This window comes from Perna viridis, chromosome 11, assembly GCF_037379345.1.
Source record: "Perna viridis isolate PV_CMFRI_1.1 ecotype Kerala chromosome 11, ASM3737934v1, whole genome shotgun sequence".
NCBI classification, from domain to species: Eukaryota; Metazoa; Mollusca; class Bivalvia; order Mytilida; family Mytilidae; genus Perna; species Perna viridis.
In genome coordinates this window covers 35196651-35221539 of record NC_142455.1, presented here as the reverse complement: position 1 = coordinate 35221539, position 24889 = coordinate 35196651, and the positions used below count along the sequence as shown (strand labels likewise).

At 34.3% G+C, this 24889-nt stretch overlaps 1 protein-coding gene across 12 annotated transcripts in view; it reads left to right on the top strand.

The window, feature by feature from the left end:
* The first annotated feature begins 712 nt into the window (after positions 1–712).
* Positions 713–24889, top strand: part of LOC148603881 (uncharacterized) — a 42411-nt gene continuing 18234 nt past the window's right edge. For 2 of the 12 annotated variants that reach the window (XM_088553815.1, XM_088553809.1), the window contains exons 1-3: positions 713–1233; positions 10749–12068; positions 14992–15115. In XM_088553815.1, the coding sequence (XP_088409941.1) occupies positions 11160–12068; positions 14992–15115 (1033 nt within the window). In that variant the 5' untranslated portion in view covers positions 713–1233; positions 10749–11159. Of the gene's footprint in view, positions 1234–7431; positions 7635–10225; positions 10380–10449; positions 10498–10748; positions 12069–14991; positions 15116–24889 lie in introns of those variants that run through there. The other 10 variants (XM_088553817.1, XM_088553816.1, XM_088553819.1 and 7 more) reach the window with 9 other exon arrangements.

Here is a 24889-nt window from a genome sequence, read left to right as displayed (position 1 = left end):
TATGTATTGGTACCGGAAAAAAATCAGCATTAATTTACTGCTTAATATCAAATAAATGTCATAATGAAGAGAATTGGTGACAACTGGATTTATCACTTTCATAAATAAAGGCACATGCATAGTACAATGGCATGCGTACACTTGTACTTGTATAACGTACTGCTACTTATCAAGTCACGCTTAAGTCATTGAGGTTTCCCACCACTTATCCACTTTGTGAACTTCAAATAAAATTTACTATCTGCAGTACGTTATTAATCACTATAATAATTCATGCTTAGTACATGTACATGTACCGTGGTATGCCTATCCAAAATAATAAAATATAGCCTCTATCATTTATATAACAATTATGTATTTACATTAATCACTTCATAGAATACATTTAATACTATATAATCATCTATAGTTGGTTTGCACATGTATTCAATGTTGTCTATTGATAGATTTATAACGAATGAATCAGAACACAACCGTTCATAAAGTCTGGTTTTTTTTTTTGTATACACAGTTGGCCGATAGTTCTAGTACATATGTACATTACATAAACATATGGAACCTTGTACATATACATTGCACATTTCCACTCAAGAGCCGTTTATATGCAATGAAGTACGTTGTGTTTTTCTTCTAGTAGTTTGTCTTATCGGCATATATATATTCCATAGGCGGATCCAAAGGGGTCGTCTTATTGTAAACAAATGTTGATTATATCTAGAAAAAAATCCCTGGAAATCAGTGGAACCACAAAGGCAAGTCAATCACCGTCAATATAATTAACACACTATATCGGTAAAAATGACATTCAAACAGTGACAGTAAATGAAATGATAGTCACGGCTTTTCACGTACAGCACACCGTCACACCGATAGTAACCTACTACATAACCCCAGGAAGGTTAATATGCACCTACAAGATGAACCCTATACCTACTTTTTTTTATTTGAGTTCCCAAATCATGAACCCCAGGACTGATGAATAGATAACCCTGGTATATCATGCAATATATCGTGTATTCATGAAGACACCACTCAATGAACCCAATGATGTCTTTCTACCTGTGTGGATTACGTTAAAAAGGAACTATAAATGTACAAAATTACAAAACTTTTAAATCACCTGTGTTTTATGTACACAATATTTTAGCGGAAGTTTGGTTGGTAAACTCTTGAATAAATAAACCCACAACCACCTAAATAATGGAAGTACATGTACGAGGGGTCCATTAACAGGTAATATTATGTAAACAGGTGAATTTATGTTATTTAAAACGTTCAACTTCAAATTTTATTGTTATTTAAAGAATTTAATCATTTACTTGTTATAGTTGGGATAATAATTTGAAGTGCCTTTCCAGATATGATTAGTTAATTACTCTTTCTATCTGTTGTTCTTGTCTAGAATGACAGATTGTTTTTGTAAACACTTGTAAAGACATACAGTGTACATTTGTACTTGTAAAAGGAGATGGTTGAACTTGTACATGTATTTACTTTATTCTTATATAGTTGGCATTGTGTACATGTACATGAACATGTAGTTATTCGACTTGTCTTGATGTACACCTCCTATAATTGTGCAATGTTAATGAGTACTGAATACAAAGAGTTATATCGTGAATATAATTTTTACTGTCGATAGTTGTTCATTTTGACATAAGCAGTTGATTCCTGTCATTGCCTAAAAACAATAGAGAATGGACATTTTCAAATTATGTATACTACATTCGCATTTTCTTCTAAAATTACTCCATCAAGCGCGCGGCATATCGGAGATACTTGTATAGACCCGGAGTCATACATGTATATATCTAAGTGAATTGATATGCCTACCCATGTGCTGTTGCTTTTGTGAGCTAGGACATTGAAATCCGACAAAGGATGTCGAACAAGTACTTCGATTGATCAAACATTCTCGTCCTGAAATGCACGAAACATCCGTAATACCACCATCAATCAATCAATCAATCGATCAATTAATTAATCAATCAATCAATCAATAATACCCAAACTTTTGAACAGAATGACACCTAAGTTTCTCAAGTTAGAAAATGAGATTGCTCCAATGTCGTTAGGTCAGTTTCTGTTTATAAAACTGACAATTTGTTGGCTGAAAATTTTAGTTATCACTTTCCTTTTAAGACTTTTGGGAATATGCCCATTACTAACCCCAACATTATAACATACATTTCTGCTTAGCATTTACACATATATGATTATCATGATTTGACAAGACATATAACATTTTTAATTATTTCTGTCAAAATACTAAATTTGCAATACTTGTTTGCGAAAAGTTAAAAAAAACTAACAACTGTCGACGGTAGATATAAAATTTACGCACAGTTTTAGATGACAGTATTGAATCAAGCAGTATGTTCGTGTATTGATGTTCATTTAGTTGTCGGTTGAGGTCATTTTTAGAATTGTCGGCGTGAGGTCATTTTTAGAACAGAAACAATAAATCAATTTACATAAAAGAAAACAATCAAATGCTTAGGGGGCCCTGGGATTCTATGTCGGATAAGTATGTGGCACTGCGGGGGCCCTGGGATTCGACGTCGGATAAGTATGTGTCACTGAGGGGTCCCTGGGATTCGACGTCGGATAAGTATGTGGCACAGAGGGGGCCCTGGGATTCTATGTCGGATAAGTATGTGGCACTGGGGGGTCCCTGGGATTCTATGTCGGATAAGTATGTGGCACTGAGGGGTCCCTGGGATTCGATGTCGGATTAGTATGTGGCACTGAGGTGGCCCTGGGATTCGATGTCGGATAAGTATGTGGCACTGAGGGGTCCCTGGGATTCGATGTCGGATAAGTATGTTTGATTTTTTCCAATGGAGGAGTGAATTTTTTTTTTTTAATTGGAACATTTTTTTTTTTCAAAGAGATCCCAGACTCCCTACCCTATTATAATATTCGGGACCTTACAAGCAGAAGAACAAGTACCCCACTATTCACCCAGTAATACTAGTGCTTACACATTTTACTCGGTACGATACGGTTGTACTACTATCATCGGTCGTATAAGTTGATTAAAGAGTAATCAAGGGAACCAAGGCTCTAGCGGAAATAAAAAAAAATAATCCAAGGACAAAGACCAGACATGGAAAACACAACAAAGAACATAAAGTAACTAAAATAATACATACAAAGTAACAAAAGTAAATGAGCAACTCGGACTCCACTAAAAACTGTGAGCATCGACCAGGTGCACGTGTAGGGTAAGCGTTCTCTGCTTTTCTAAAAACACCCGCCGAGTTGCTCATGAAAAGTGAAGTCCGAGGTAGACGAAAGAGGAAAGGAAAACTATGACACGTTGAACAAATCAGTTTGCACGGTTCGAAGGTATACACAGTAACGACCCACGATTTCATGATGACGACCATAACATTTCTGTAGTAATAACTTCATATTTGTAGCAACATCCATGTTTAAAAAGTAAATACATTTGAATGATTTGAAGATCCTCTGGTTAAAAATAGCAGACATTGACAAAATCGTGAACAATTTCACAAAAGGGTAACCCAAACTTATCATACAGCTGTTCTATGACAAATAGAGATTTTCTACTACATACCATTTTAAAAGTCATCGTTATGAAAACCTCGTTATGAAAAACTTGTCAAATTAACAACAACAAAACAAAAACAAATATATGGTTTATGTTTATATTGAGGTTTTAAATTCCTGATAATTTAAGATGCCTTAAGTACAACATCTTACCATAGTTCTACACAGCGGTTAAGTAGGCTAAACACGTGGTTTTATTCAATCGTTTCATTTAAACCGAATATTGTATGTTTGTTAGAAATTTTACATGCAACCATACAAGATCCTTATACACTGTTATCTAGTAGATTACGTAACATCATAAAATATTTGTTATCTAGTGTGTACATTTTTTTAAAACAGATGTTTGAAACCTTTTTCAAAATTGTTTATGGTGTTTACCATGGCTTTACGTAAGGGGGGTACGTGGGGTTGCCCCCGGGGGTTGCGTCTTCTGTTCAATTCATGCTCTACACCATGCAGCATGTGTTTCTGATCTCCGTACACAGTTATGGCCGATATTTCTAGTATCAACCTTTACATACCGCATCATTGTAGGTTTATGGTATTAATTTATGGTCCTAAATACATGTAAAACATATACGATGATTTGACGAAGGTTTGTTTGGCATCTTATTAATGCACTTAAGAAATACGTCACATTCTGACGATAGAAAAAAAAGTTTTGTAATCAGATATATTTTCATAAACTTAAACACATGTTTTATTAAAATGAATGAAAATAATTGCGTTATTAAAAAAACAGTGCATCTTTATCAATCTTATATATATCTACCATACATGAAAATTAACAAAAGTAGCGCGAGGTAAAACGAAGATTGGATTAAGTGTCATACTTTGATGTTTTCTATCTTTATCACGTAGGTGTCAGTTATAATATTAATAAATTTATTGGCAATCGATTACCATCAATATCTGCGTGATTAATGATAGCATGAATCTCTTTTCAATATTGTCAAGTAAATACAGGTGGTAGCAAAGTGTTAATCGAGATCTTGTTTTTGTTCGACTCGTATTATTGGGGGTTATTTATTTAATGACAAACCAGAAACAATTACATGTAGATGCATTGCCTGTTATATATGCTGGTTTGGGATTAAATATTTTGCTAGTTGACAATGCAGTCTTTGGATTTACTTTGGATTGCTTGGTTTCAATATTTCTGCACTGCTCTTGAGAAATCACAATTCTATAGGACACAAGACAGGTCATTGAATTGTGCAGAACGATTCGTCAACTAAATACCTGCAATATAAGACATGCTTTTATAATGCTGAAGCGAAAGACACTTGTTTCATGCTTAGAGGAATTGTTTTACATATACAGTAGCTAGGCTTTGTACAGACAACATACTCTGAAATAAAAAAATCATGGAAAACCTGACTTTTCTCACAAAATAGGCGCACGATTTGCAGACGGTGACCTTGTTATGAATACCCTTCTGTTTGACTAGGATTTCTATAGTTATATTTATGGCGCTTAATATAGAGACAAAATAAACATCGCATGTAGCTGTGATTTCAATCAGATTTCTGTAACATAAGGTAGAAACAGATAAAAAACACCTTGCTCTATTTGTTATTCATATAAATATAATTTATCGGTCTAGGTAATGCTGTTTTCATAGTTTCAATCTTCGCTATTTAGCCGATGCCTACCATCTGACCAGTCCCTAAAGAATAATATAACCTTGGTCCGTGAACTTCCAACATGTCAATGTTGTAAACTCACACAAACTTAACAAGAAATTCGTGTGATTTTCAGGAGAAAATCACTGTACACGAATTTATGTGAAAATTTTAATTAAGATTCTCATAAAATTAAACTGAACTTATTCCCAAATTTTATTTTCTGTATGAAAATCGTATGTGATTTCTGGTCCAGTACAGCAATACAGACAGCACTGTTATAATTCAGATGTTTATATTGGTCTTCTCTGTGATTCCGGTGCAGTTATTTAATATGAAACTAATTTTCAGAGTCAACAAACTGATGGTAGTGTATTTTAAACTTATTTAGACATATAAAAGTTTTCAGGAAACACCAATCATTTTTCATTTTTTGAAATCATATATTTACTTGTTTTTTTTACACAATCATTACTTGTAGTCTTGGTCTGTTCACTGCCTGTATTATATACAATCATTACTGGTAGTATTGGTCTGTTCATTGCCTGTATTATACACAATCATTACTGGTAGTCTGGGCCTGTTCATTTCCTGTATTATACACAATCATTACTGGTAGTCTGGGTCTTTTCACTGCCTGTATTATACACAATCATTACTGGTAGTCTTGTTCTGTTCACTGCCTGTAGTATACACAATCATTATTGGTAGTCTGGGTCTCTTCACTGCCTGTAGTATACACAATCATTACTGGTAGTCTGGGTCTGTTTACTGCCTGTATTATACACAATCATTACTGGTAGTCTGGGCCTGTTCATTTCCTGTATTATACACAATCATTACTGGTAGTCTGGGTCTGTTCACTGCCTGTATTATACACAATCATTACTGGTAGTCTTGTTCTGTTCACTGCCTGTAGTATACACAATCATTATTGTTAGTCTGGGTCTGTTCACTGCCTGTAGTATACACAATCATTACTGGTAGTCTGGGTCTGTTTACTGCCTGTATTATACACAATCATTACTGGTAGTCTGGGTCTGTTCACTGCCTTTAGTATACACAATCATTATTGGTAGTCTGGGTCTGTTCACTGCCTGTAGTATACACAATCATTACTGGTAGTCTGGGTCTGTTTACTGCCTGTATTATACACAATCATTACTGGTAGTCTGGGTCTGTTCACTGCCTGTATTATACACAATCATTACTGGTAGTCTTGTTCTGTTCACTGCCTGTAGTATACACAATCATTATTGGTAGTCTGGGTCTGTTCACTGCCTGTAGTATACACAATCATTACTGGTAGTCTGGGTCTGTTTACTGCCTGTATTATACACAATCATTACTGGTAGTCTGGGTCTGTTCACTGCCTGTAGTATACACAATCATTATTGGTAGTCTGGGTCTGTTCACTGCCTGTAGTATACACAATCATTACTGGTAGTCTGGGTCTGTTTACTGCCTATATTATACACAATCATTACTGGTAGTCTGGGTCTGTTCACTGCCTGTATTATACACAATCATTACTGGTAGTCTTGTTCTGTTCACTGCCTGTAGTATACACAATCATTATTGGTAGTCTGGGTCTGCTCACTGCCTGTAGTATACACAATCATTACTGGTAGTCTGGGTCTGTTTACTGCCTGTATTATACACAATCATTACTGGTAGTCTGGGTCTGTTCACTGCCTGTAGTATACACAATCATTATTGGTAGTCTGGGTCTGTTCACTGCCTGTAGTATACACAATCATTATTGGTAGTCTGGGTCTGTTCACTGCCTGTATTATACACAATCATTACTGGTAGTCTGGGTCTGCTCACTGCCTGTATTATTCACAATCATTACTGGTAGACTTGGTCTGTTCACTGCCTGTATTATACACAAGCATTACTCACCTGGTAGTCTGGGTCTGATTACTGCCTGTATTATACACAGTCATTACTGGTAGTCTTAGTCTGTTTACTGCCTTTAGTATACGATTAAAAATGGGACAAGTTACTAGTATTGCATGTATCTATTTTAAAATAAACACAAATGTGGTTTTATATGTGAACAAACAATTGAATAAAAAAACCAATATTTTTCATTCTCATATGAACATCGAGCCTTTTCTTACACTGTAACGGTGCAGATGTTTATATAATCAGTTTCACGTAATACCATTAGATATAAATGAAGCACATAATACACGCAGACTTAAACAGCATCAAGATTACTTTTCAAATTTTCTCTCTATCTCATACCAATTAAATCCTTCACCCTCAAGGTTAACAGTCTATAGGTGATCTGTTATCGCTAGTTATGTTTTGCCAGAATTTGTTGATGTAATGCGTTCTTCCTTCAATTGGTAACAGAAGTGATGAAAAAGGAAGCAATTTGTGTTTTTGGAGAAATGATACAACTGAGATCATTGCATCACTGTAAGTTAAAGTTTTAAATATTTATTTTGCATGTTTTAATGAAAGTATAGATTTCAATATTTTAATGAAAATTATGACAAAGGATTATTTTTCATGCCTTGTACATATTTGATATGATCATTTGAATCTAGCAAAATAACTGCATAAACAAATATACCGATATGCATAAGCATGATTGTGGACGTCTCTTATTCTTTTATATTTCTCTCATTTTCTCACAAACAGAAATTTGTCCTTAACATTGCGTTCTGAATAGTAAAATCAAGTGGTGCAAACTAACAATGGTGGATTCATTTCTGACCAACTATACCCAGTCTCATTCCACGACACACCTAATTGAAATCGAAGTACATGTACATGTATGTATATGTACACCATTACATTTATTTTTCCATGTATGAATGAAAACACAGCTAATTCATACACTTTGTGGACAATGCAATTCACCATTTACAGCAACAACCTACATGTATACACAAAAAAATACTATCAATACATTTACTTTATGCTCAATGCTTTATCAATGTATTGAATTTAATAAAATAGGAATTTAAGGTTTATACAGATGTAATAACTAGGTATTAGAAATATTAAGCTCCATCTTGTCAAAACGAGACAGTTCATTTAACAAATTGTTCTTTGTATTATTACTAGCTTAAAGTTTCACGCTAAGTTTCATAATGGGGCATAGTCGTATTGACCTTAAAAGGAAGTATTAACTCAGTGTCTACGACATACCATGCTATTATTGTAGGGAAAAATATTAAGTGTACTTGTATTTTATTTATATTTGATATCTTATAACAAAAGATATAACTTTCGTATGTGACGAAGGTGAAGTTTATCTCATCGTTTGAGATAACTTGTGTCAATACTTTCGTGTACATGTATTTAAATACATGTAATTCAGGGTATTTGAAGAATACTGTCATCTTGAGAGTGATAACAAATTCCTTATAAGAGTCTGGGATTACTCTCTATAACTTCGAGATTATTTTTAGCTGTATAAGCATCAAAACTCTAAATATAAACCTATTTCACTAAATATTCATTGTTAATGTTTTGTGATTTTTGTGTATTATGTTGTACTTAATGCACTTGTTCTTGCTGAACACTTAAATCTTAATTGTGCTTGATTAATTCGCACACACAAAAAAGCAATATTAACTTCCGGTTATCATTCACCCTGGCTTAGATTACATCTACAATGTAAATCGGAGTCCAGGTTTGTAGTAAGAATATCGCAAAAAGATTTTCAGTCAATCAAAATTCCCAAATGTAAACAAGAATTACTCATTGGTGGATAAAAAAAAGGGGGAACCTCTTATCAATTTACACAATTTATTGAAATAGCGTATTTTTGTGTGTAAATGCATGCATTAAAATAGTGTTTTTCAAGGACTTTTTTGTGGCCCATTGACTTACCAATTTAGCGGAATGTTATTGAGAATTAGATTAATGTATTTTTGTCGGTTTCCAGACGGTAGATATCAATTAAGATATTTTTTCCATAGTTCCTTTGCATTAGTAAATACTTGTACCTGACTTTACAACTACATAGACACTGTAGCCCTTTCAGAGTTTGTCAATTATTACATGTCCTCTAAAACACAAACCTTTGTTTTTAAAACATTTTCCTTTGCTTTGCGTTGTGTCTCCAAAGAACAAGCAAGAGAATGTTTTTTGGGCATAGTATAGGAACAAACTCTCATGATGATTACACGGTACTGTCTCCTATAGAGCCATTCTTATACTTTGTAAGTATTATTGGTTATACAAATTGTCAATGATGTTGGTTCTTATGTTGGTTTTATGGAGGAATGATACCTTTTTATGTAGGTGAAGTAACATGTATGTAATGATATTGACTGTAGTATTTGTGCACTTGCATTTATGAGTAACTCGTTGGGTGTTTCAAAAAAAAAAAAAAAAAGGAGAGGACGCTTACCCTTACCCTAACGGTGCAACTGGTTCATGCCCCTAGTTTGTAGTGGCATCCGGGTGGTTCGTTTACTTTTGTTTATTTGTACGTGTTATTTTGGCTATTTCATGTCCTTTGTTGTGTGTGTCTATTTCCCCTGTATATTTTTCATCATTGTAATGTATGCTAATCTGGGTTCCCATGACTACTCTTTTATATGGGATACTTTTTATTTTTTCTATTTTTAAATTTTTTTTTTGTTGGTGCATCGTTTCTGGTGCTCGTTCCTCCGTTCGAAATAAACCATTTTCTAAATGTTGATATGTATATTGTATATATCTGGATCATTTGACTTTATCTTCGACCTATCCTCACTGGCGGTCCGTGTCATCATCCTCCGATTTACCGGAACCGTATCAGTATTTACACGGCCAATTAACGTGGACATGTACTAATTGTAGTAAAACTGTGCAAATGTTTGGAGAGAAAAAAAATCAATTTCTGTACTTAATATTTAGTTGTCCGGATTGTTGTGTACACAGAATGAACCTAGTATCCGCCTATAGTTTACTAACTATATGAATGACAAAGCATTGATCGAAAACATCACTGATGAAATTTACAGATAAATAATTCCGTCATTAAGGGACTAATTACCAAGAGATAACTCCTGGGATGCTTAAAGCACGTTTAACTTAGTATCCGCTCTGTCTAAAAGAGATGAAGCAGGTTCGATATTGGTTATTATAAACCCAATGTATCTTAGAGATGCTGCTACGTTCCGTAATTACCGAGCACCTGTTTTTCATTCTAACTTCACTATGGTAAATATTTTAATGATTTTTCAAAGCTAATTATCTTGTTTTCTGTAATAGAGATGAAATCAAGGGAAGTGTTGAGTGTGATATTATTGTTTAATGAAATTTCAATGCATTTTCAATTGTAAGTTTGTAAGTTTGTGAATCCGTCAAGTCATCAGGTTTTGAACCACACATAACTTACTCTATAAGTAATTCAGTGTAAAACACTCGTGTACTGTGGCTTTGGTTATATTTTACTGTAGGAATTGTAAAGCTGTTCAACACTTGTCGTTAATAATGAATGGGTTTTACGTTACATTAAAAAAAAATCGTCTTATATTTTATGAGCTAATCATTGGTTGAGTTGTATGATTTTCTCGTATTCTGTTTCAGAGTTTGACGGATTTAACCACCGCGGAGTGAAACAAGATCATATTTTTGTAATCAATGGAACATTTTTTGAAGCCAGTTATTGTGCTGAAGGAATAACGAAGCTGATTTGACCGGGGAATTATGATTAATTGTCATTCTATTAGGATATCGTGTACAAGTTTGCAAATACAAGCTATGATTTTATTGATACCAGTGTGAATATAGCGGTTATGTCACTGTTTCATATGGATGGGGTAATTAAGACTTGATGAGTAATGCAAAATACATTTTGGAAAACGACATAGCGCTCTTTCATCTTCGACTTTACAAGCCGTAATTATTGTAAGTAGATTTTAGCTGCAAATAGTTTCATTGTGGAATGAATGATTGAAGTGCATTTTTCCTGTGTAGCTTTGCTTTATACTTATTATAATGGCTCAAAGCTTAAATAGTACCGCGAGGACCGCGGAAACAATATTCCTATCAGATCCCTTCGTGCCGTATGTCGCAACGGGAAATGCAACAGTTGTCGAGTTCGGGAACTCTACCCGGAAGGGTTTTAGTGTGGTGGAAACTGCATTTTTCGGAACATGGATTACTATATCAATGATCTTTGCTATTTTTGGAAACCTTATGGTAATAGCGGTTGTAATACGACATCGGGGCATGCGGACACGTACTAACATGTTCTTAGTCAATCTAGCCATTGCCGATTTTCTTGTTGGAGTACTCTTAGCGCCATTTTCTCTGACGACTTTAATAGCTAAGAGATGGATATTTGGTGATATTTTATGTTTTATTAATAGCTTTTGTAATGCAGCATTTTTCATCACATCTATACATACATTAATGTATATAAGTATCCATAAATACTTGTCCATTACTCGTCCATTGACACAGCTGACTAAATGTAAGATTTTAATCATGATCGGTGCAGCGTGGGGTTGGGCTATAACTTGTGCATCTCTTACGACTTTCATTCTTAGCACTTCAAGATACAAGGAGGGAACAATGCAATGTGGACCAAAATATCCGACCTTGTCTACTAAGTCGTTAATTTTTCACTTTATTATTCAAGTGTCGAACTTGTTTCTACCCTTAGCACTGATGATAGGATGTTATATACGGATGTTTTCCGAAATAAAGCAACACATGCAGAGATTGGACGAGAATACAGCATTAGACCGTAGTCAGATCTACAGTCAACAAAGGAGAGTGACCATTACTCTCTTCATTGTCCTATCTTGTTTCGTTTTATGTTGGATTCCATATTGTGTGTACGCCAACTACGTCACGTTTGAGGAAGACAAGAGTAAGATTCCTGGTTATGCCAATGCTATTGTAAGTATCATTTATATCAAATACTAAACGAATGTTTGAATTAACTTTAAAATTTAGTCTGAAACATGTTTCACCTCGAACGTGTATGAATAATCCTTATATACAACACAATCAACATTATACACTCAAATTAACAACACAGTGATTTCAATGGTAATCAAAATGAATATATCTCGGGACGAGACACAACAAAGGACACAATAACACGCACAACTTCACTCTGGACTTCACTCGAAACTGAGCGCATGGACAACATGCATCGGTAGGGTAAGCATCTTCTGCTTTAAAAAAAGCTCCCACCGACTTGCTAATCAGATGTCACATTCAGGCTATATTCAGAGGAAAACAAACTATGACAGGGTGAACAAATCGTTTCAGTTAAGTTTGATGGAGGCTTGATTGAGGTCTATACAACGAAATAAGTCAGGTATGTTGGCCAGTTGCAGCAATAGAGATTCTATGCCTGAAAATAAATTGTCTCGAGTCTAAACTACTTTGTAGTTTTAGATGATATTTAAATGAGTTATTATACTTCGAGCTTATAAAATGAATTCTGATTTATATATAATTAATATGTACACTCCTTCAGACGTTTAGGTTTACTGAACGCACGATACCTAAACGAACGCTAAACGCTCAAGAAACGCACGTTGAACGAACGCATCTATCGTGTGTTTAAACGAACGCTCATATCGTGCGTATAAACGAATGATAAACGAACGTTCTAAGCGTGCGTTTATTATAAACGCACGATAAACGAACGCTCATAGCATGCATTTAAACGCACGATAGACGAACGATGAAAAATAATAATAATATTAACAAATAATGACGAAAGTAAGAATAAAACAATAAAAATAATGACAATATTTGAATTGATAATAGCAAATAACAGTTGAATAAAGGAAATAATCGAAGTACAAAAATGAACGCTTCTATCGTGTGTTTAAACGAACGCAAAACAAAGAGTAAACGCACGATAAACGATGCACGAACGCTAAAATGGGAAACTTGAACGTTTCAAGGAGTATATATATATATAATTTAAAAGGATCTGCGATCGGTCTATAAAATTTTGATTATGGTAGTAAACCTCATAAGACTTATTCCGAATAGAACAACAGAACAAGGAACAAAGAGACACAATATAAATGACAACTCCTCTATCAGACAAAAAAGGGGTGGTTTCAAAGTAACACAGATTGCTGTTACAGTACAATTCAAGAGAAAGGATCCTATCCTCTATGATACGTGATATTGTACATGAACCATTCTTATTCATACATGTACATGTAGCTTCATGGTCACCAACTTCACATAAAGATCAACGTTTGTGACGGGTTTCGTCCCTTCATTAGCATTGGTAAACACATGAAAGATAGATTAAGCAATTTATTTCTACACGAATACCAATAAATTAACGAATTAAACAAGATTCAGGTTTTATTTAGAACTATTTGTACAATCTTGACAATATATTTTTATCTAATTTGGTCTCCTCTAATGGAAATTTATTGCCGTTATTAGATCGTGTATAAATTGATATTTTAATGTTCAAATAGAACCTCGTACATTTTGGACACAGTTACCTGCTCTTAAATTGTTAACATCTATTATTATTCTATTCAATAAAGACGGCGATTCCCATGCAACGGACCAGTCTGAGATCTTGTGATATTTTTGCTATTAAACCACATTTATAAGTGGTTGGCTTTAAGGCCTTATACTTTGTATCCGGATGCACTGATTAGCTAATGATGGGAAACGCTTTCGTAATAACGTCTGATAAAATTAAGTTTTGGGAATAGATAATTATGCAACTGGATAAATAATTCCAATGATTAGTATCAGGAAGTGATATATAAACATTTTAAGCATAGACAAACATTTGAATCGTACCCATAAATATATTTAGTGATAGATGTAATTACATAATCTGTTAATGTTTTCAATGCTTTGAAGTAAATTTAGACAACTAAACAGACCCCCCCCCTGATGATTACCTCCCTTTTCATCTAAGGAATAATAAATATGAACTTTTGTTTGAGAGAAAACAGAAGTGAAGTTTTGTAATGAAGGCAGTAAATATCTAACATGCTTGAAATAGAATCTGGGACGTTCGTATTATATGTCTTTGATAGCATGTAGAATATGCACCAAGCATGTAAATGGTCTCATCGGGGTGTTATATCAAATATAACACTTCTAAATAGATCTTTATAATGCAGGGTTTACCTGAACAGCACAAAAGTATAAGCTGGAGAGGACTTAACGATAGATATCAAACTTATCATAGGGTGTCCTAGAAGAATTGGGGCGACTTGTCTGTAGACCGAGTTGTCCTAGGGATATTGGGGCGACTTGGCTGTAGACCTAGTTGACCCATATGTTATTAAGGGCTCTCGAGGAGCAAATACAGCACAGTAGTAATTGGTAACATAGGTTCAGTAATATAACAATCAATCAAAACAAACTCTCAGTGATTTTATGGTCTTGGGTTAAATTTGTGTAGATTATACTCCGTACAGTTTAATGTATCAGCCGTTTCTCTTCATTATTTTTTTTCTCATTGTTTTTAACTGGTGTAGCATCTTGGTAACATTAGATATCTATTCCAGAATATAATGTACATGTATGTTTTAAAATCAATTAACTCAGAGGAACTTAAATGTTATTTGGTCAAAGAGATTGTTTCATAGGCAAAACATAGTTTTCATTGAAAAATTATCTTGCAAAAGAAAAAAAAATTACGTAATTTTCTGGGATTTCATGGCCAAAATAACGATGTCTATCAGTTCCATTGATTTGTATTTATTTTCTCTCAGGTCTATTTTTTGGTTCATCCGTTGATTCTGACTGTGTATGTCTCAGGCCTATTTCGTTTGGTCCATTCCATTGTTTCTGAATTTATTTTATTTCTCAGGCCTATTGTTTTGGATATATGAACTCTGCTTGTAACCCTATAATATACGCGTGGAGAAGTCCGTCCTTTAGAGAGGGATACAAAGAAATCCTGTGCCAAGAGCCGTCGTACGTCGTTAGTGATGGTAAGTCCTTATTTTACCTAATGCTGATTATTTACTTGAAAATTATGCAAATTATCTATTAAGCACCGTTTACTGTTTTGTGCTTTATATTGTTCACTTGTATATGTACTCTTCAGCAAATTGTGTGAAATATTGCTTCCCTTATAAAGAGGCTTTATGCTTCAGACTTGCTTTTAAATTCCTTGTGCATTTGCATTATGCTTTACATAATGGTTATCTACTATTGTAACTAGTCTACACTATTGAACTCATTTGAAGCAATTTAAAATGAATATATCTGAACCACTAAGGTTATTGGTATGCAATATATTTCGCTTAATTGTTCATTTCTTCAATTCCGTCGTTGTGAGTTACATTGAATCACGTTTTTGCACTGAAAACTTAATAATGTTCGTTTATACAGAACATTTACAAAAATTCACACCTTTTACTTTATATCAATTGTTTGGTACTGTATTTTTGACAATTTTAAAGGTCTACCTTGTCATCGTTAAACAACTTTTCATAATAGAATAGTCACCCCTCCAAACAAATTTAAAATGCTTAATGGTTTATCAAACATAACATTGAAGACATAGTAAACGCCTCCTTAACTACTTTATTATTTTGATATGTCATATTCCCCCTGAAGGTCAAAAGTTAAACGTGGTTAAACTTCTTGTTATAGTGCATGGTGCAGGTCGTATTTGGTTTCCGTGCCATGAATTAGGTCCCTGTCTATGTATGTTATAGGTTTACATTATGACAATTAAAGAAATCTTTTATTATCAGATGAAACATCAGATGTTAATAATTATTTACACATCATAAACAATCTGTAGATAGATACATGTATGGGTAGAACATACAAGTACTCGAAGTCATCGATGTTTGCCCTCGAACGGGTAAAACGGTTTTTATAATTTTAAATGGTAGATCGAAGTAAGTTCCTTAGTCACATTGATGGTGTTCTTGCTAGTTAAAAAGCTGAGTTAGTTTGCTTTTTAAGATTACTTTGAATTTGTTGTACTGTGTTTTGTCGATTATAGTAGGACCGTATTGTCATTAATGCGTCTTTTTTTCAGGGGAGTTTTTTACTTGCCTGTTCCCGTTACATTTTTTTCAATTTTTTTCTGCATTCTGAAGAATCTAGGAATTCTTTGGTAATTTCTACCTGGGGTGAACCGTATTCATTGACAACGTCTATCATTCTTCTGACAGTGTAATTATTTTCGATACAAATCTGGTTTTCTGTTTAGCTAATCTATCACAAGTCCCCATGGCAAGACATGTTATAAGGAGACCGGAAAAGACAAACGGGAACTATGAGGTACTGGTGTTGTCAGTTGGTCACATGAATCTGTCCTCGTACGTTTGCGCAGCCGTCCCAATTCCTCATTTGCTGCTTCCGCCATAGTTTTTGTTTCTAATTTTTGTTTTTATAGTTACTTTTGCAATACTTTTGTTGTATCCCCTTGCATTTGTTTGTATATATATATGCACCACTTTCATGTTAAGCAGTAAAATGACAAAGAACCTACATGTGGTCGCTGTAGTATTATATTTGCAAATTCGCACGGAAATGTTAAGGTCAGATATTGACAAAATATTTATGTACATGTAGTCGGCACGATCATATAAGACAATTACATTTACGTGTGTTTGTGTGTGTGTGTGCTTTGTATTTCAATTTCTGTGTAAGGATTGTGGCGTATTTTTAAGGAAAGCCTGTATACATGCATAATTACACAGGAAAAGAAAATAATAATACGTATTATAATGAAATAGTGACAGTTTACATGCCCGCGGCAGTATATTTATGGTACATGTAGTAACAAATTTATGAGAATGTCAGGTTAAAGGGAAAAAGTAGGTGGAAAATAATTCTTCCATTCACTTTAGTATGATGACCATAAAAATCACTTAAAAACTAAAAACGCACACACACACAAAAAAAAAAAAAAAAAAAAAAAACAATATAATTCTCAAATCTCTTCAAATTCGTGAAAATCAACCCCCTGTTGAGTACGTACCCCCTTGAAACCTTTAGCTGTAATATATATTTGTAAATAATGACCATAAAGAAAGAAAACAGTGAAAAAAGCAAAAATCTCAAATAGCTTTTTTTACATTTTTACATTAACATTTCAATTACTTTTTCTGTGGAAATCATGCAGCCTCAAGAATATACTTTATCTAAGCAAGTGATTAGCGCAAATAGATACATTTGTATAATTATGAAGATTGATGGACTTGCTTTCTTTGATAATTGTTCGAATCATATTCCAATCAGGTAATCTATAATACCACAAGTATGAGGAGCCACGCAAAATACGTTAGTTACATTCTAAACCCATTCAGATACTGATCGTTTTGTTGAGAATCAGTATTAATGTTATTGGAAATAGTTTAATTATATATCCGGATGAACCAGCCTTCTATTTTCTAATAGAATGGACAATCTATCGTTAGGACTTATCGATAGTAAACATCAGAATGTAATATAGTGCCCATCTAATCAATGTCCATTGTTTAGTTTCTGTGTAATATTGTCAATTGATTTGCTTTTAATTGTCTGATTCGTCCCCTAAGGATTTTACACCGTAGACCTGCATACAATTCAACATGTCTTGTAATACCTATCGATCTTAACATTAATTCGTTATGAATAGGAAGCTAACATCCACTGTATCATAATATACTTATTTGTTACTTTCAATTTCCCATTTAAGGGTAATACAAGGTAACTAATTACAGTTGATATATACACGACGGTTTCTGAGAATAATGAGACAAATTCTCTGAATCATTGTTTTAACAGATCATTTTCAATGTTTCCACAAAAGTTTACTTATATAAAAGTGAACTTGTATGTTGAAAGTACAAATATCTAGTGCGTGCTCCATTTATCAGATATATAATCAATGTCTTCATTACACAATAACACATAGCTATTTAGTTATGAAAATACAAAGAAAACCAATTCCAACAAATTAGCAAAATATCATTTCGTTCATTGCTGTGGAACAAACCTCTGCTCGGCACCATTCAGAAATTCTATAGAAATTGTGGAGGTAGCATTGGCTTTGTGTTCTGTATACTGTATATTAGTAGAATTAATCCCCAAGGTCTCCTGTCTCTAAAACCAAGTTATTGAATTATTCAAGGATTCACAAAATTTTTCCTGGATTGAATTATACTACTTTGAAAAGAGTCACTGAGTGAGACTCTAGGGATCTCCATCCTAATGTAGCTTTCATCATCTATATTGAGGTGTTTAATTACCACTGTTATAAATGAACTGGATCCATGCTTTTATTACCCAAACTGTCCGTGATTCTTAAACAAGCCTTTGTTTGTAACAATTTGTATGACGATCTGGTTTCACAACAAACCTTGAATAAGATACAAATGTGCGATGGACTATAAGGCCAACAAATAATAGTATTGTTTCCTGCTACCAGCAAGAAATATATGGTAGTTAGGTACATGTAGGGATATCGTTTTATTTTTCAAAAAAGGTTTTACATGGAGTGAAACAGCCTAAACTTTGACGTGCTTGGGTAAAAGTTGCCGCCATGAAATGTTTAGACACACATGGAGTAAGTAGGGTAGCAGGAAACTGACATTATCACTTTTGTTGTGCATAAGCGCACAAAGCAAACATGACACGGAATACATTACGGTCTTTCTATGCAGAGTACAATATGTAATTATAGAGCTTGTATAACAGCACTAAGCTGATGTTTCGGAAATTTGTAGACAAGATATTTTTAACCAACTTTATCTATAGTTATAAGTTTCTTTGTTTGGTTGAGTGTTAATTTAGATATTATCTATAACTTATACTGCAATCACTTCATTATGCCTGACTATACTCGTCCAGGTCATTCAAACATATTTGTTGGTCACCATCATTATAATTGAAAATATATTCATCATATTTTCAAGGACCTTTAGGTACTATTTACGTCCGGACAAGGAGACCGACACCAGACATTTGTAAAGATATACAGAAACGAAAATATTCCGGTCCTTAATCGGTAAAACCAGCATGAATACTCTTAGGCATTCAGGAAAAATTAGCATGGAAATGAACATAGTCTTAGTCTACAGTCAGCATGGTGATTCTTTAGTCACAGTAATGGGTACATAATGCGCACCGAGTGATGCACGTTTGACACATTTACCCAAAACGTAGTATATGGTAATGCCAGAATGTTACGACAATCATCCTGGTCAGAGTGTTTTCAGAGTTATATGTCGTTGCATGATATGAACACACACTTATTGTACAGGTATTGAAATTGAATTTCATTTATTATTGAAACCGGAAGTTAATGAAAAAATCGGATAGTGAAATTTAATGAAAATAATACGAGCCTCTGTTTTTTACTAATGCACATACTTCCTTGTATGTTTTAATTGTTTTTACTGCATAATCATATCCATTCTATCATTGAAATCTTAATTCCAAATTTTATGTCGAAACTAAGTATTTAAATTGAAAACTAGAGTAGTGGAGTTAATGAAGAGAAAAACAGATACCATGGTTTTTTTCAACACTCACGGTAATGTAAACAAACGGTATTTTTCTGGTTTAATTACATATCGTTTTTGAACTCTTGGGAATATTTTAGAAGTCAAGTATGAAAAGAATGCTGATATATGTTGTTGTTTCATAGACACGTTGATGATCAGCGCACAGTTTTTCTGATCTTTTACATAAACATAATATTGTTTGCTTTTCTTGTTGCATTGCTGAGAATCGAGGTTTGGTAATCGGTCTACAGTTCTTCCAGTATTATATAATTGTTACTACTAAATCATTTGATAAGTGGTATACAGATTTGATATAGGTACTGTGATGCTTATATACAAAACTCTAATATGTCAATCCCCGTGCAAGTCCGGGTGTTAAAAGAATAGGCCCACAGCAGCGCTAAGCTTGTCGTAAAAGGCGACTAAATAGTGCTCAGAAGCCTAGCCGGGGGCTAGGGCGCTCTGCCCACAGAGCAACTGGGATGTGTGCCCCAGGTGGTGGAATGGGGTACCCCTGGCGTTTTACATGCTGGGGTTGTCAGGCTATAATACGGGAAACCTGACCGCAAACCATAGTGGTGCACCGTGTTGGGAAAGATGCCACGTTCCTCGCACGTTAAAGAACCCTACTGTGGTATTCTCCCGGAGTAAGAACCATAGGACTCCGCCACAGGAGGCTAAATTGCCCGACCCTACCCACCTCTCCCTATTTCCAGTGTCAATCAAAATTTGTCGACCCCATTGTCCTTGTGTTCCATCCCTTTTTTATTTCATCATCATTTCATGTTCATTTTATCAACAATTTCATGTTCATCGTCTGAATATAGCTGAAATATTGCTGCTCGGACGTTAAACCCCAACAAACAAATACACAAATCTAATATGTCAATAAATTTATGAATAAATCAAATGGCAAACTCGCGTTACAAGTTGTCCTATTGCCCAGGACAATTATTATTCGGACAAGTAAAATACCGTAAAGACAACCAAATTTCATGTATATTTAAACATGCATTAACTAAAGGACAACTGAGTTTTCAATTTAGGCAGGTAGCAATTTTATTAACATGACCGACAGGACAAGAAATTGTTAATACCCTGGAAACAAACAGTTGCGACCATAAAATTAAAAATCACCTGTGCTTATATTTCTAGGTATCATCTTTGTTTATTATCTCTTACTACAATGTGGTATTTAGACTTACATTTTCACATTCATTTGAGTAATCTGACTGTCAAGTCTTTATTGATACGTTATTCCTGGGACATGTTCCCTTTTGTTCATTATTGATGACAAAAACAGTATACCAGATTGACTTGATGACTAGCGTTTTTCACCTGCACCACAAACACCGAAGGCGTTACGCACGATATTGCTACCATTAAAAAAAAAAAAAACGTTACGCGCAATGAACGTCATTTTACAGCAAAATTTACGCCTGTTACGTTTTTTTTAAAATTTGTACTGCATGGGTAAAATTATGGTTATATTGTGTGCCCGGACTGAAAGTAAAGGAATGTTTCTCAATTAGTTAAGATTTGTGGCCTGAAATATTTTTCCGTCAATGCCTGGGATTGTCTGTCTTCAAATTACAGGTACATGCATGTAAAGAGATATCTGTTCTATGAAAGTAATTAGATTAAATTACAACCCGTTCCTAACAAGCATAAATTTCGGAATTCGGAGGGGTCTTGGATAGCTGGATACAAATTACGTGATTTTTGGTACATTTTCCTCCGAATATTGAAAAAGAATATTTGATTAGAGAAAAAGATTTGAGAGGCGGTAATACAGTATTTGAATACGTCACCCTGTTTTGACCGAACACAATTTTCTTTTCTGTTTTTCAAATGTGAAATACTCATAACACATCCAGTGGTGAAACCAGAAATTCCGAATGGTGAGGGCCTGACAGACCTAAGACGGGTGCGTTCGTGTTGTTTTTTCTTACCATTCAAATCCAGACTTCCTTGATTTCCCTTCAATTGATTTTTGTATTATTAACAAAAGTATTTGAGCATAATTATATAAGTCTCGTCCTCCATTTAACAAATCCGCCTATGAGATACAACATACACCAGATAACACTGCGTCACATAATTTATATCTAAATTATGGATAGCTACGCAAGGAATAGTCGCTACTTCCTATATGTTTTATTCCCCCACCTCAAAATCGTTTCTGTGTCCACTTAGCGGCATAAACGTACATAACGTTGTTTTTGCGGTTTGGTATGAAATAGCTAGACTATTGTCAAATTAAATAAACTACATGAACAACAATTCAATGATAACCGCTGCTTTTTAAAGCTTACTCCGTGTATTTTTTAAGCATGTTATTCATTTATACTTTTAGAAATGTAAAATCTTGTCCTGCGGCCACCTATTCGAAACAATATAGTTTTAAGTACATTTACACTCCAGCATCGGACGAAATTGCCAGACTTGCGGATTTCTTGATAATATTACTGTGTGGCAAAATTTTCTACTTAAAATATTGCTATAAGTAAAAGACGATGTGTACCTTGCGATGGTATCTGTATCTGCCATATCTGGCTGTTTAGTTTTTTTCTTTTTAATTAAGTGTTTTACGTCAATAAATTGACATGGACAATAATTTCACTGTCCCGGGTCTGGAAAAAAATCCGTTTTAAATAAGTGACGTCAGAACAGATAACAAGTCATGATATGTAAATGTATGATGTGAGCATGAATTTCATTTTCAATTTCCAATTTCAGCACTTTTAGGGCAGATTGTAATCGGTTTTCAGCAATTTTAACTCAAAATACAAGTGTGTTTCGTAACGTTAGACATCGTACTTTCAACGTTTTTCTTTCATATTTTGCCGAAAAAATAGTAATTAAAATAACGAAATTGTAATAGTAAATTAATAAGTTAACCTTTTGAGTAGAGTTCGTGCTCTTACTTAACATCCAGGCAGTTTGTTTTATAAAACGAGGACAGTTTCTAGGCGAATTTAAGTCGTGATTACAGGCAATTTTTAGTTTGTAGCGATAACGTGCGCACGGTGGGAACTATTCACGGTGCCAAAATGTTTGTTTTTTGTATACTCAGCGGTCCTTTTCACAAAAAATCGTAAGTGTAAAATTAGTCGTAAGTAATTATGTCATAATAGAGTTAAGTATTGTGACGTCACAATTTACGACTAGTTTTACTTATACGACTTTTTGTGAAAAGGGCTGCAGATGTAACAACTCAATAATGGACATTCTAGAAAATCAGAGGACGATTACCCTACCTCTGTACTTAGTCCATGCTCCCAGTATTTAGTGGAGTAGATGGACATTCTATTCTATCAGAGGACGCTTACCCTACCTGTGTACTTAGTCCATGCTCCCAGTATTTAGTGGAGAAGATGGACATTCTATTCTATTAAAGAACGCTTATCCTACCTGTGTACTTACTCCATGCTCCCAGTATTTAGTGGAGTAGATGGACATTCTATTCTATTAAAGAACGCTTATCCTACCTGTGTACTTACTCCATGCTCCCAGTATTTAGTGGAGTAGATGGACGTTCTATTCTATCAGAGGAGGCTTACCCTACCCGTGTACTTATTCCCAGTATTTAGTGGAGTAGATGGACATTCTATTCTAGCAGAGGACGCTTACCCTACCTGTGTACTTAGTCCCAGTATTTAGTGGAGTACATGGAGTAGATAGACATTCTAGAAAAACAGAGGACGCTTACCCTACATGTGCACTTAGTCCCAGTATTTAGTGGTTATTGTTTCTCTGTACATGTTTTGTTTTTGTTATTGCATATTGTTGGTTGTGTGTATCTATATCACCTGTCTAGTCGATATTACTGGTTCATGTTTTTTTTATTACCGTTCTTGATTAACCTTTGAGGTATAATACCACTTTTAAGAACCAGTCGCATGCACATGCCAGAAAATAGTCCGTAAAAAAACAAAGTAGTTCCAAGGATGCATTGTATATTTTGTTTTGTGACTTAGCCAGTATATGCAAACTGGGTATCATCTGAAAGCTTATCATGCCAGGTACACACTGAATACAACAGTTTTTAACTCTGATGTAGAGAAAACAATTCGAGTCTAGATCTTAAGCCCGTTGATTTGTCAAATTTTCGACACAAAAGTAGTAATTTAGTATCAATTCTAGCATCATACTAGATCGAAATGTACCTCTAAAATACTATTCGTGTATATGTGTTCTACATGTGTTTTTTACTTGTATGAGAGCGGGAAGTTCACATCAAAAGATGAAATGATCAGTTAGCATTAAACTTTCTATAATACAGCTTAGAAACGCTTAGTCTCCGAGTTGTTTTGATTGAAAAACACTCGGGTCATCACAGTTTCGAAGTCACCCAATTTTAAATAGAGCATATCGCAACTTCGCTTGAAGTTTGTCGATCTTAGCCGAACTGTTGTGTTACTCAACACAGTTTAAAGTTCAAAAGTAATGTCGGTACATAAAAAAAACAAAACATTAGAACACAAGGCCTAATGAGCTCTTAAAACCGACATGAGCTTTGAAAATATCAGGTATAAATTATTTTCGAAAAAGGAATACACTTATTTTACTAGAAATGTACAAATGTACGATATGTCAAAAGATGTGAAATGGAAAAGAAAATGAATTATCAATCAACCTACAAGTTTCAGCTTTAATTTGTGATTTTTGAAATTCTGAACCAAGTCCATACATTGAGAAAATCACTGATTGCATGTAGTTGGGAGTTCAGTTTAGTAGTCAGAGCATTTAATTTGCCCGGATGTTGAAAGCAAGCTAATGGCATAGAATATTTGACGATTAGCGACTTCGAAGACTTCAGTCTCTGATTTTTCTATAAATTAGATAATTTTTCGTCTTTTATGAATAGTTTCACTTCATGTATTTTGATGCCTTTTGCAGCTTTCTGTATAATATAAGTTTTGTCCATCATTAAAGACCGTGTGGTAACATGTAGAAGTTTAATTGTTCGTTCCTTGACTTTTGGAGGACGACTGTCTCCTGTTTTTATATGGTTTGTCTTTTGACGTTGCCCTCCCCCTCATAACATACATTCTCTCTCATTCACTCTTCTTTTATTTGATTTTTGACGTCTGGTGCTGATTATGTCCATTGTATGGTAGTATAAATTTCTCTATACTTCACTGGCATGATTAATGATTCTGTCTTCTATGACTACGATATATTAATAACACAATCATTAATACATCAATCAAACAATCATTATATTATTGGCCTGATGGTCCTTACTCC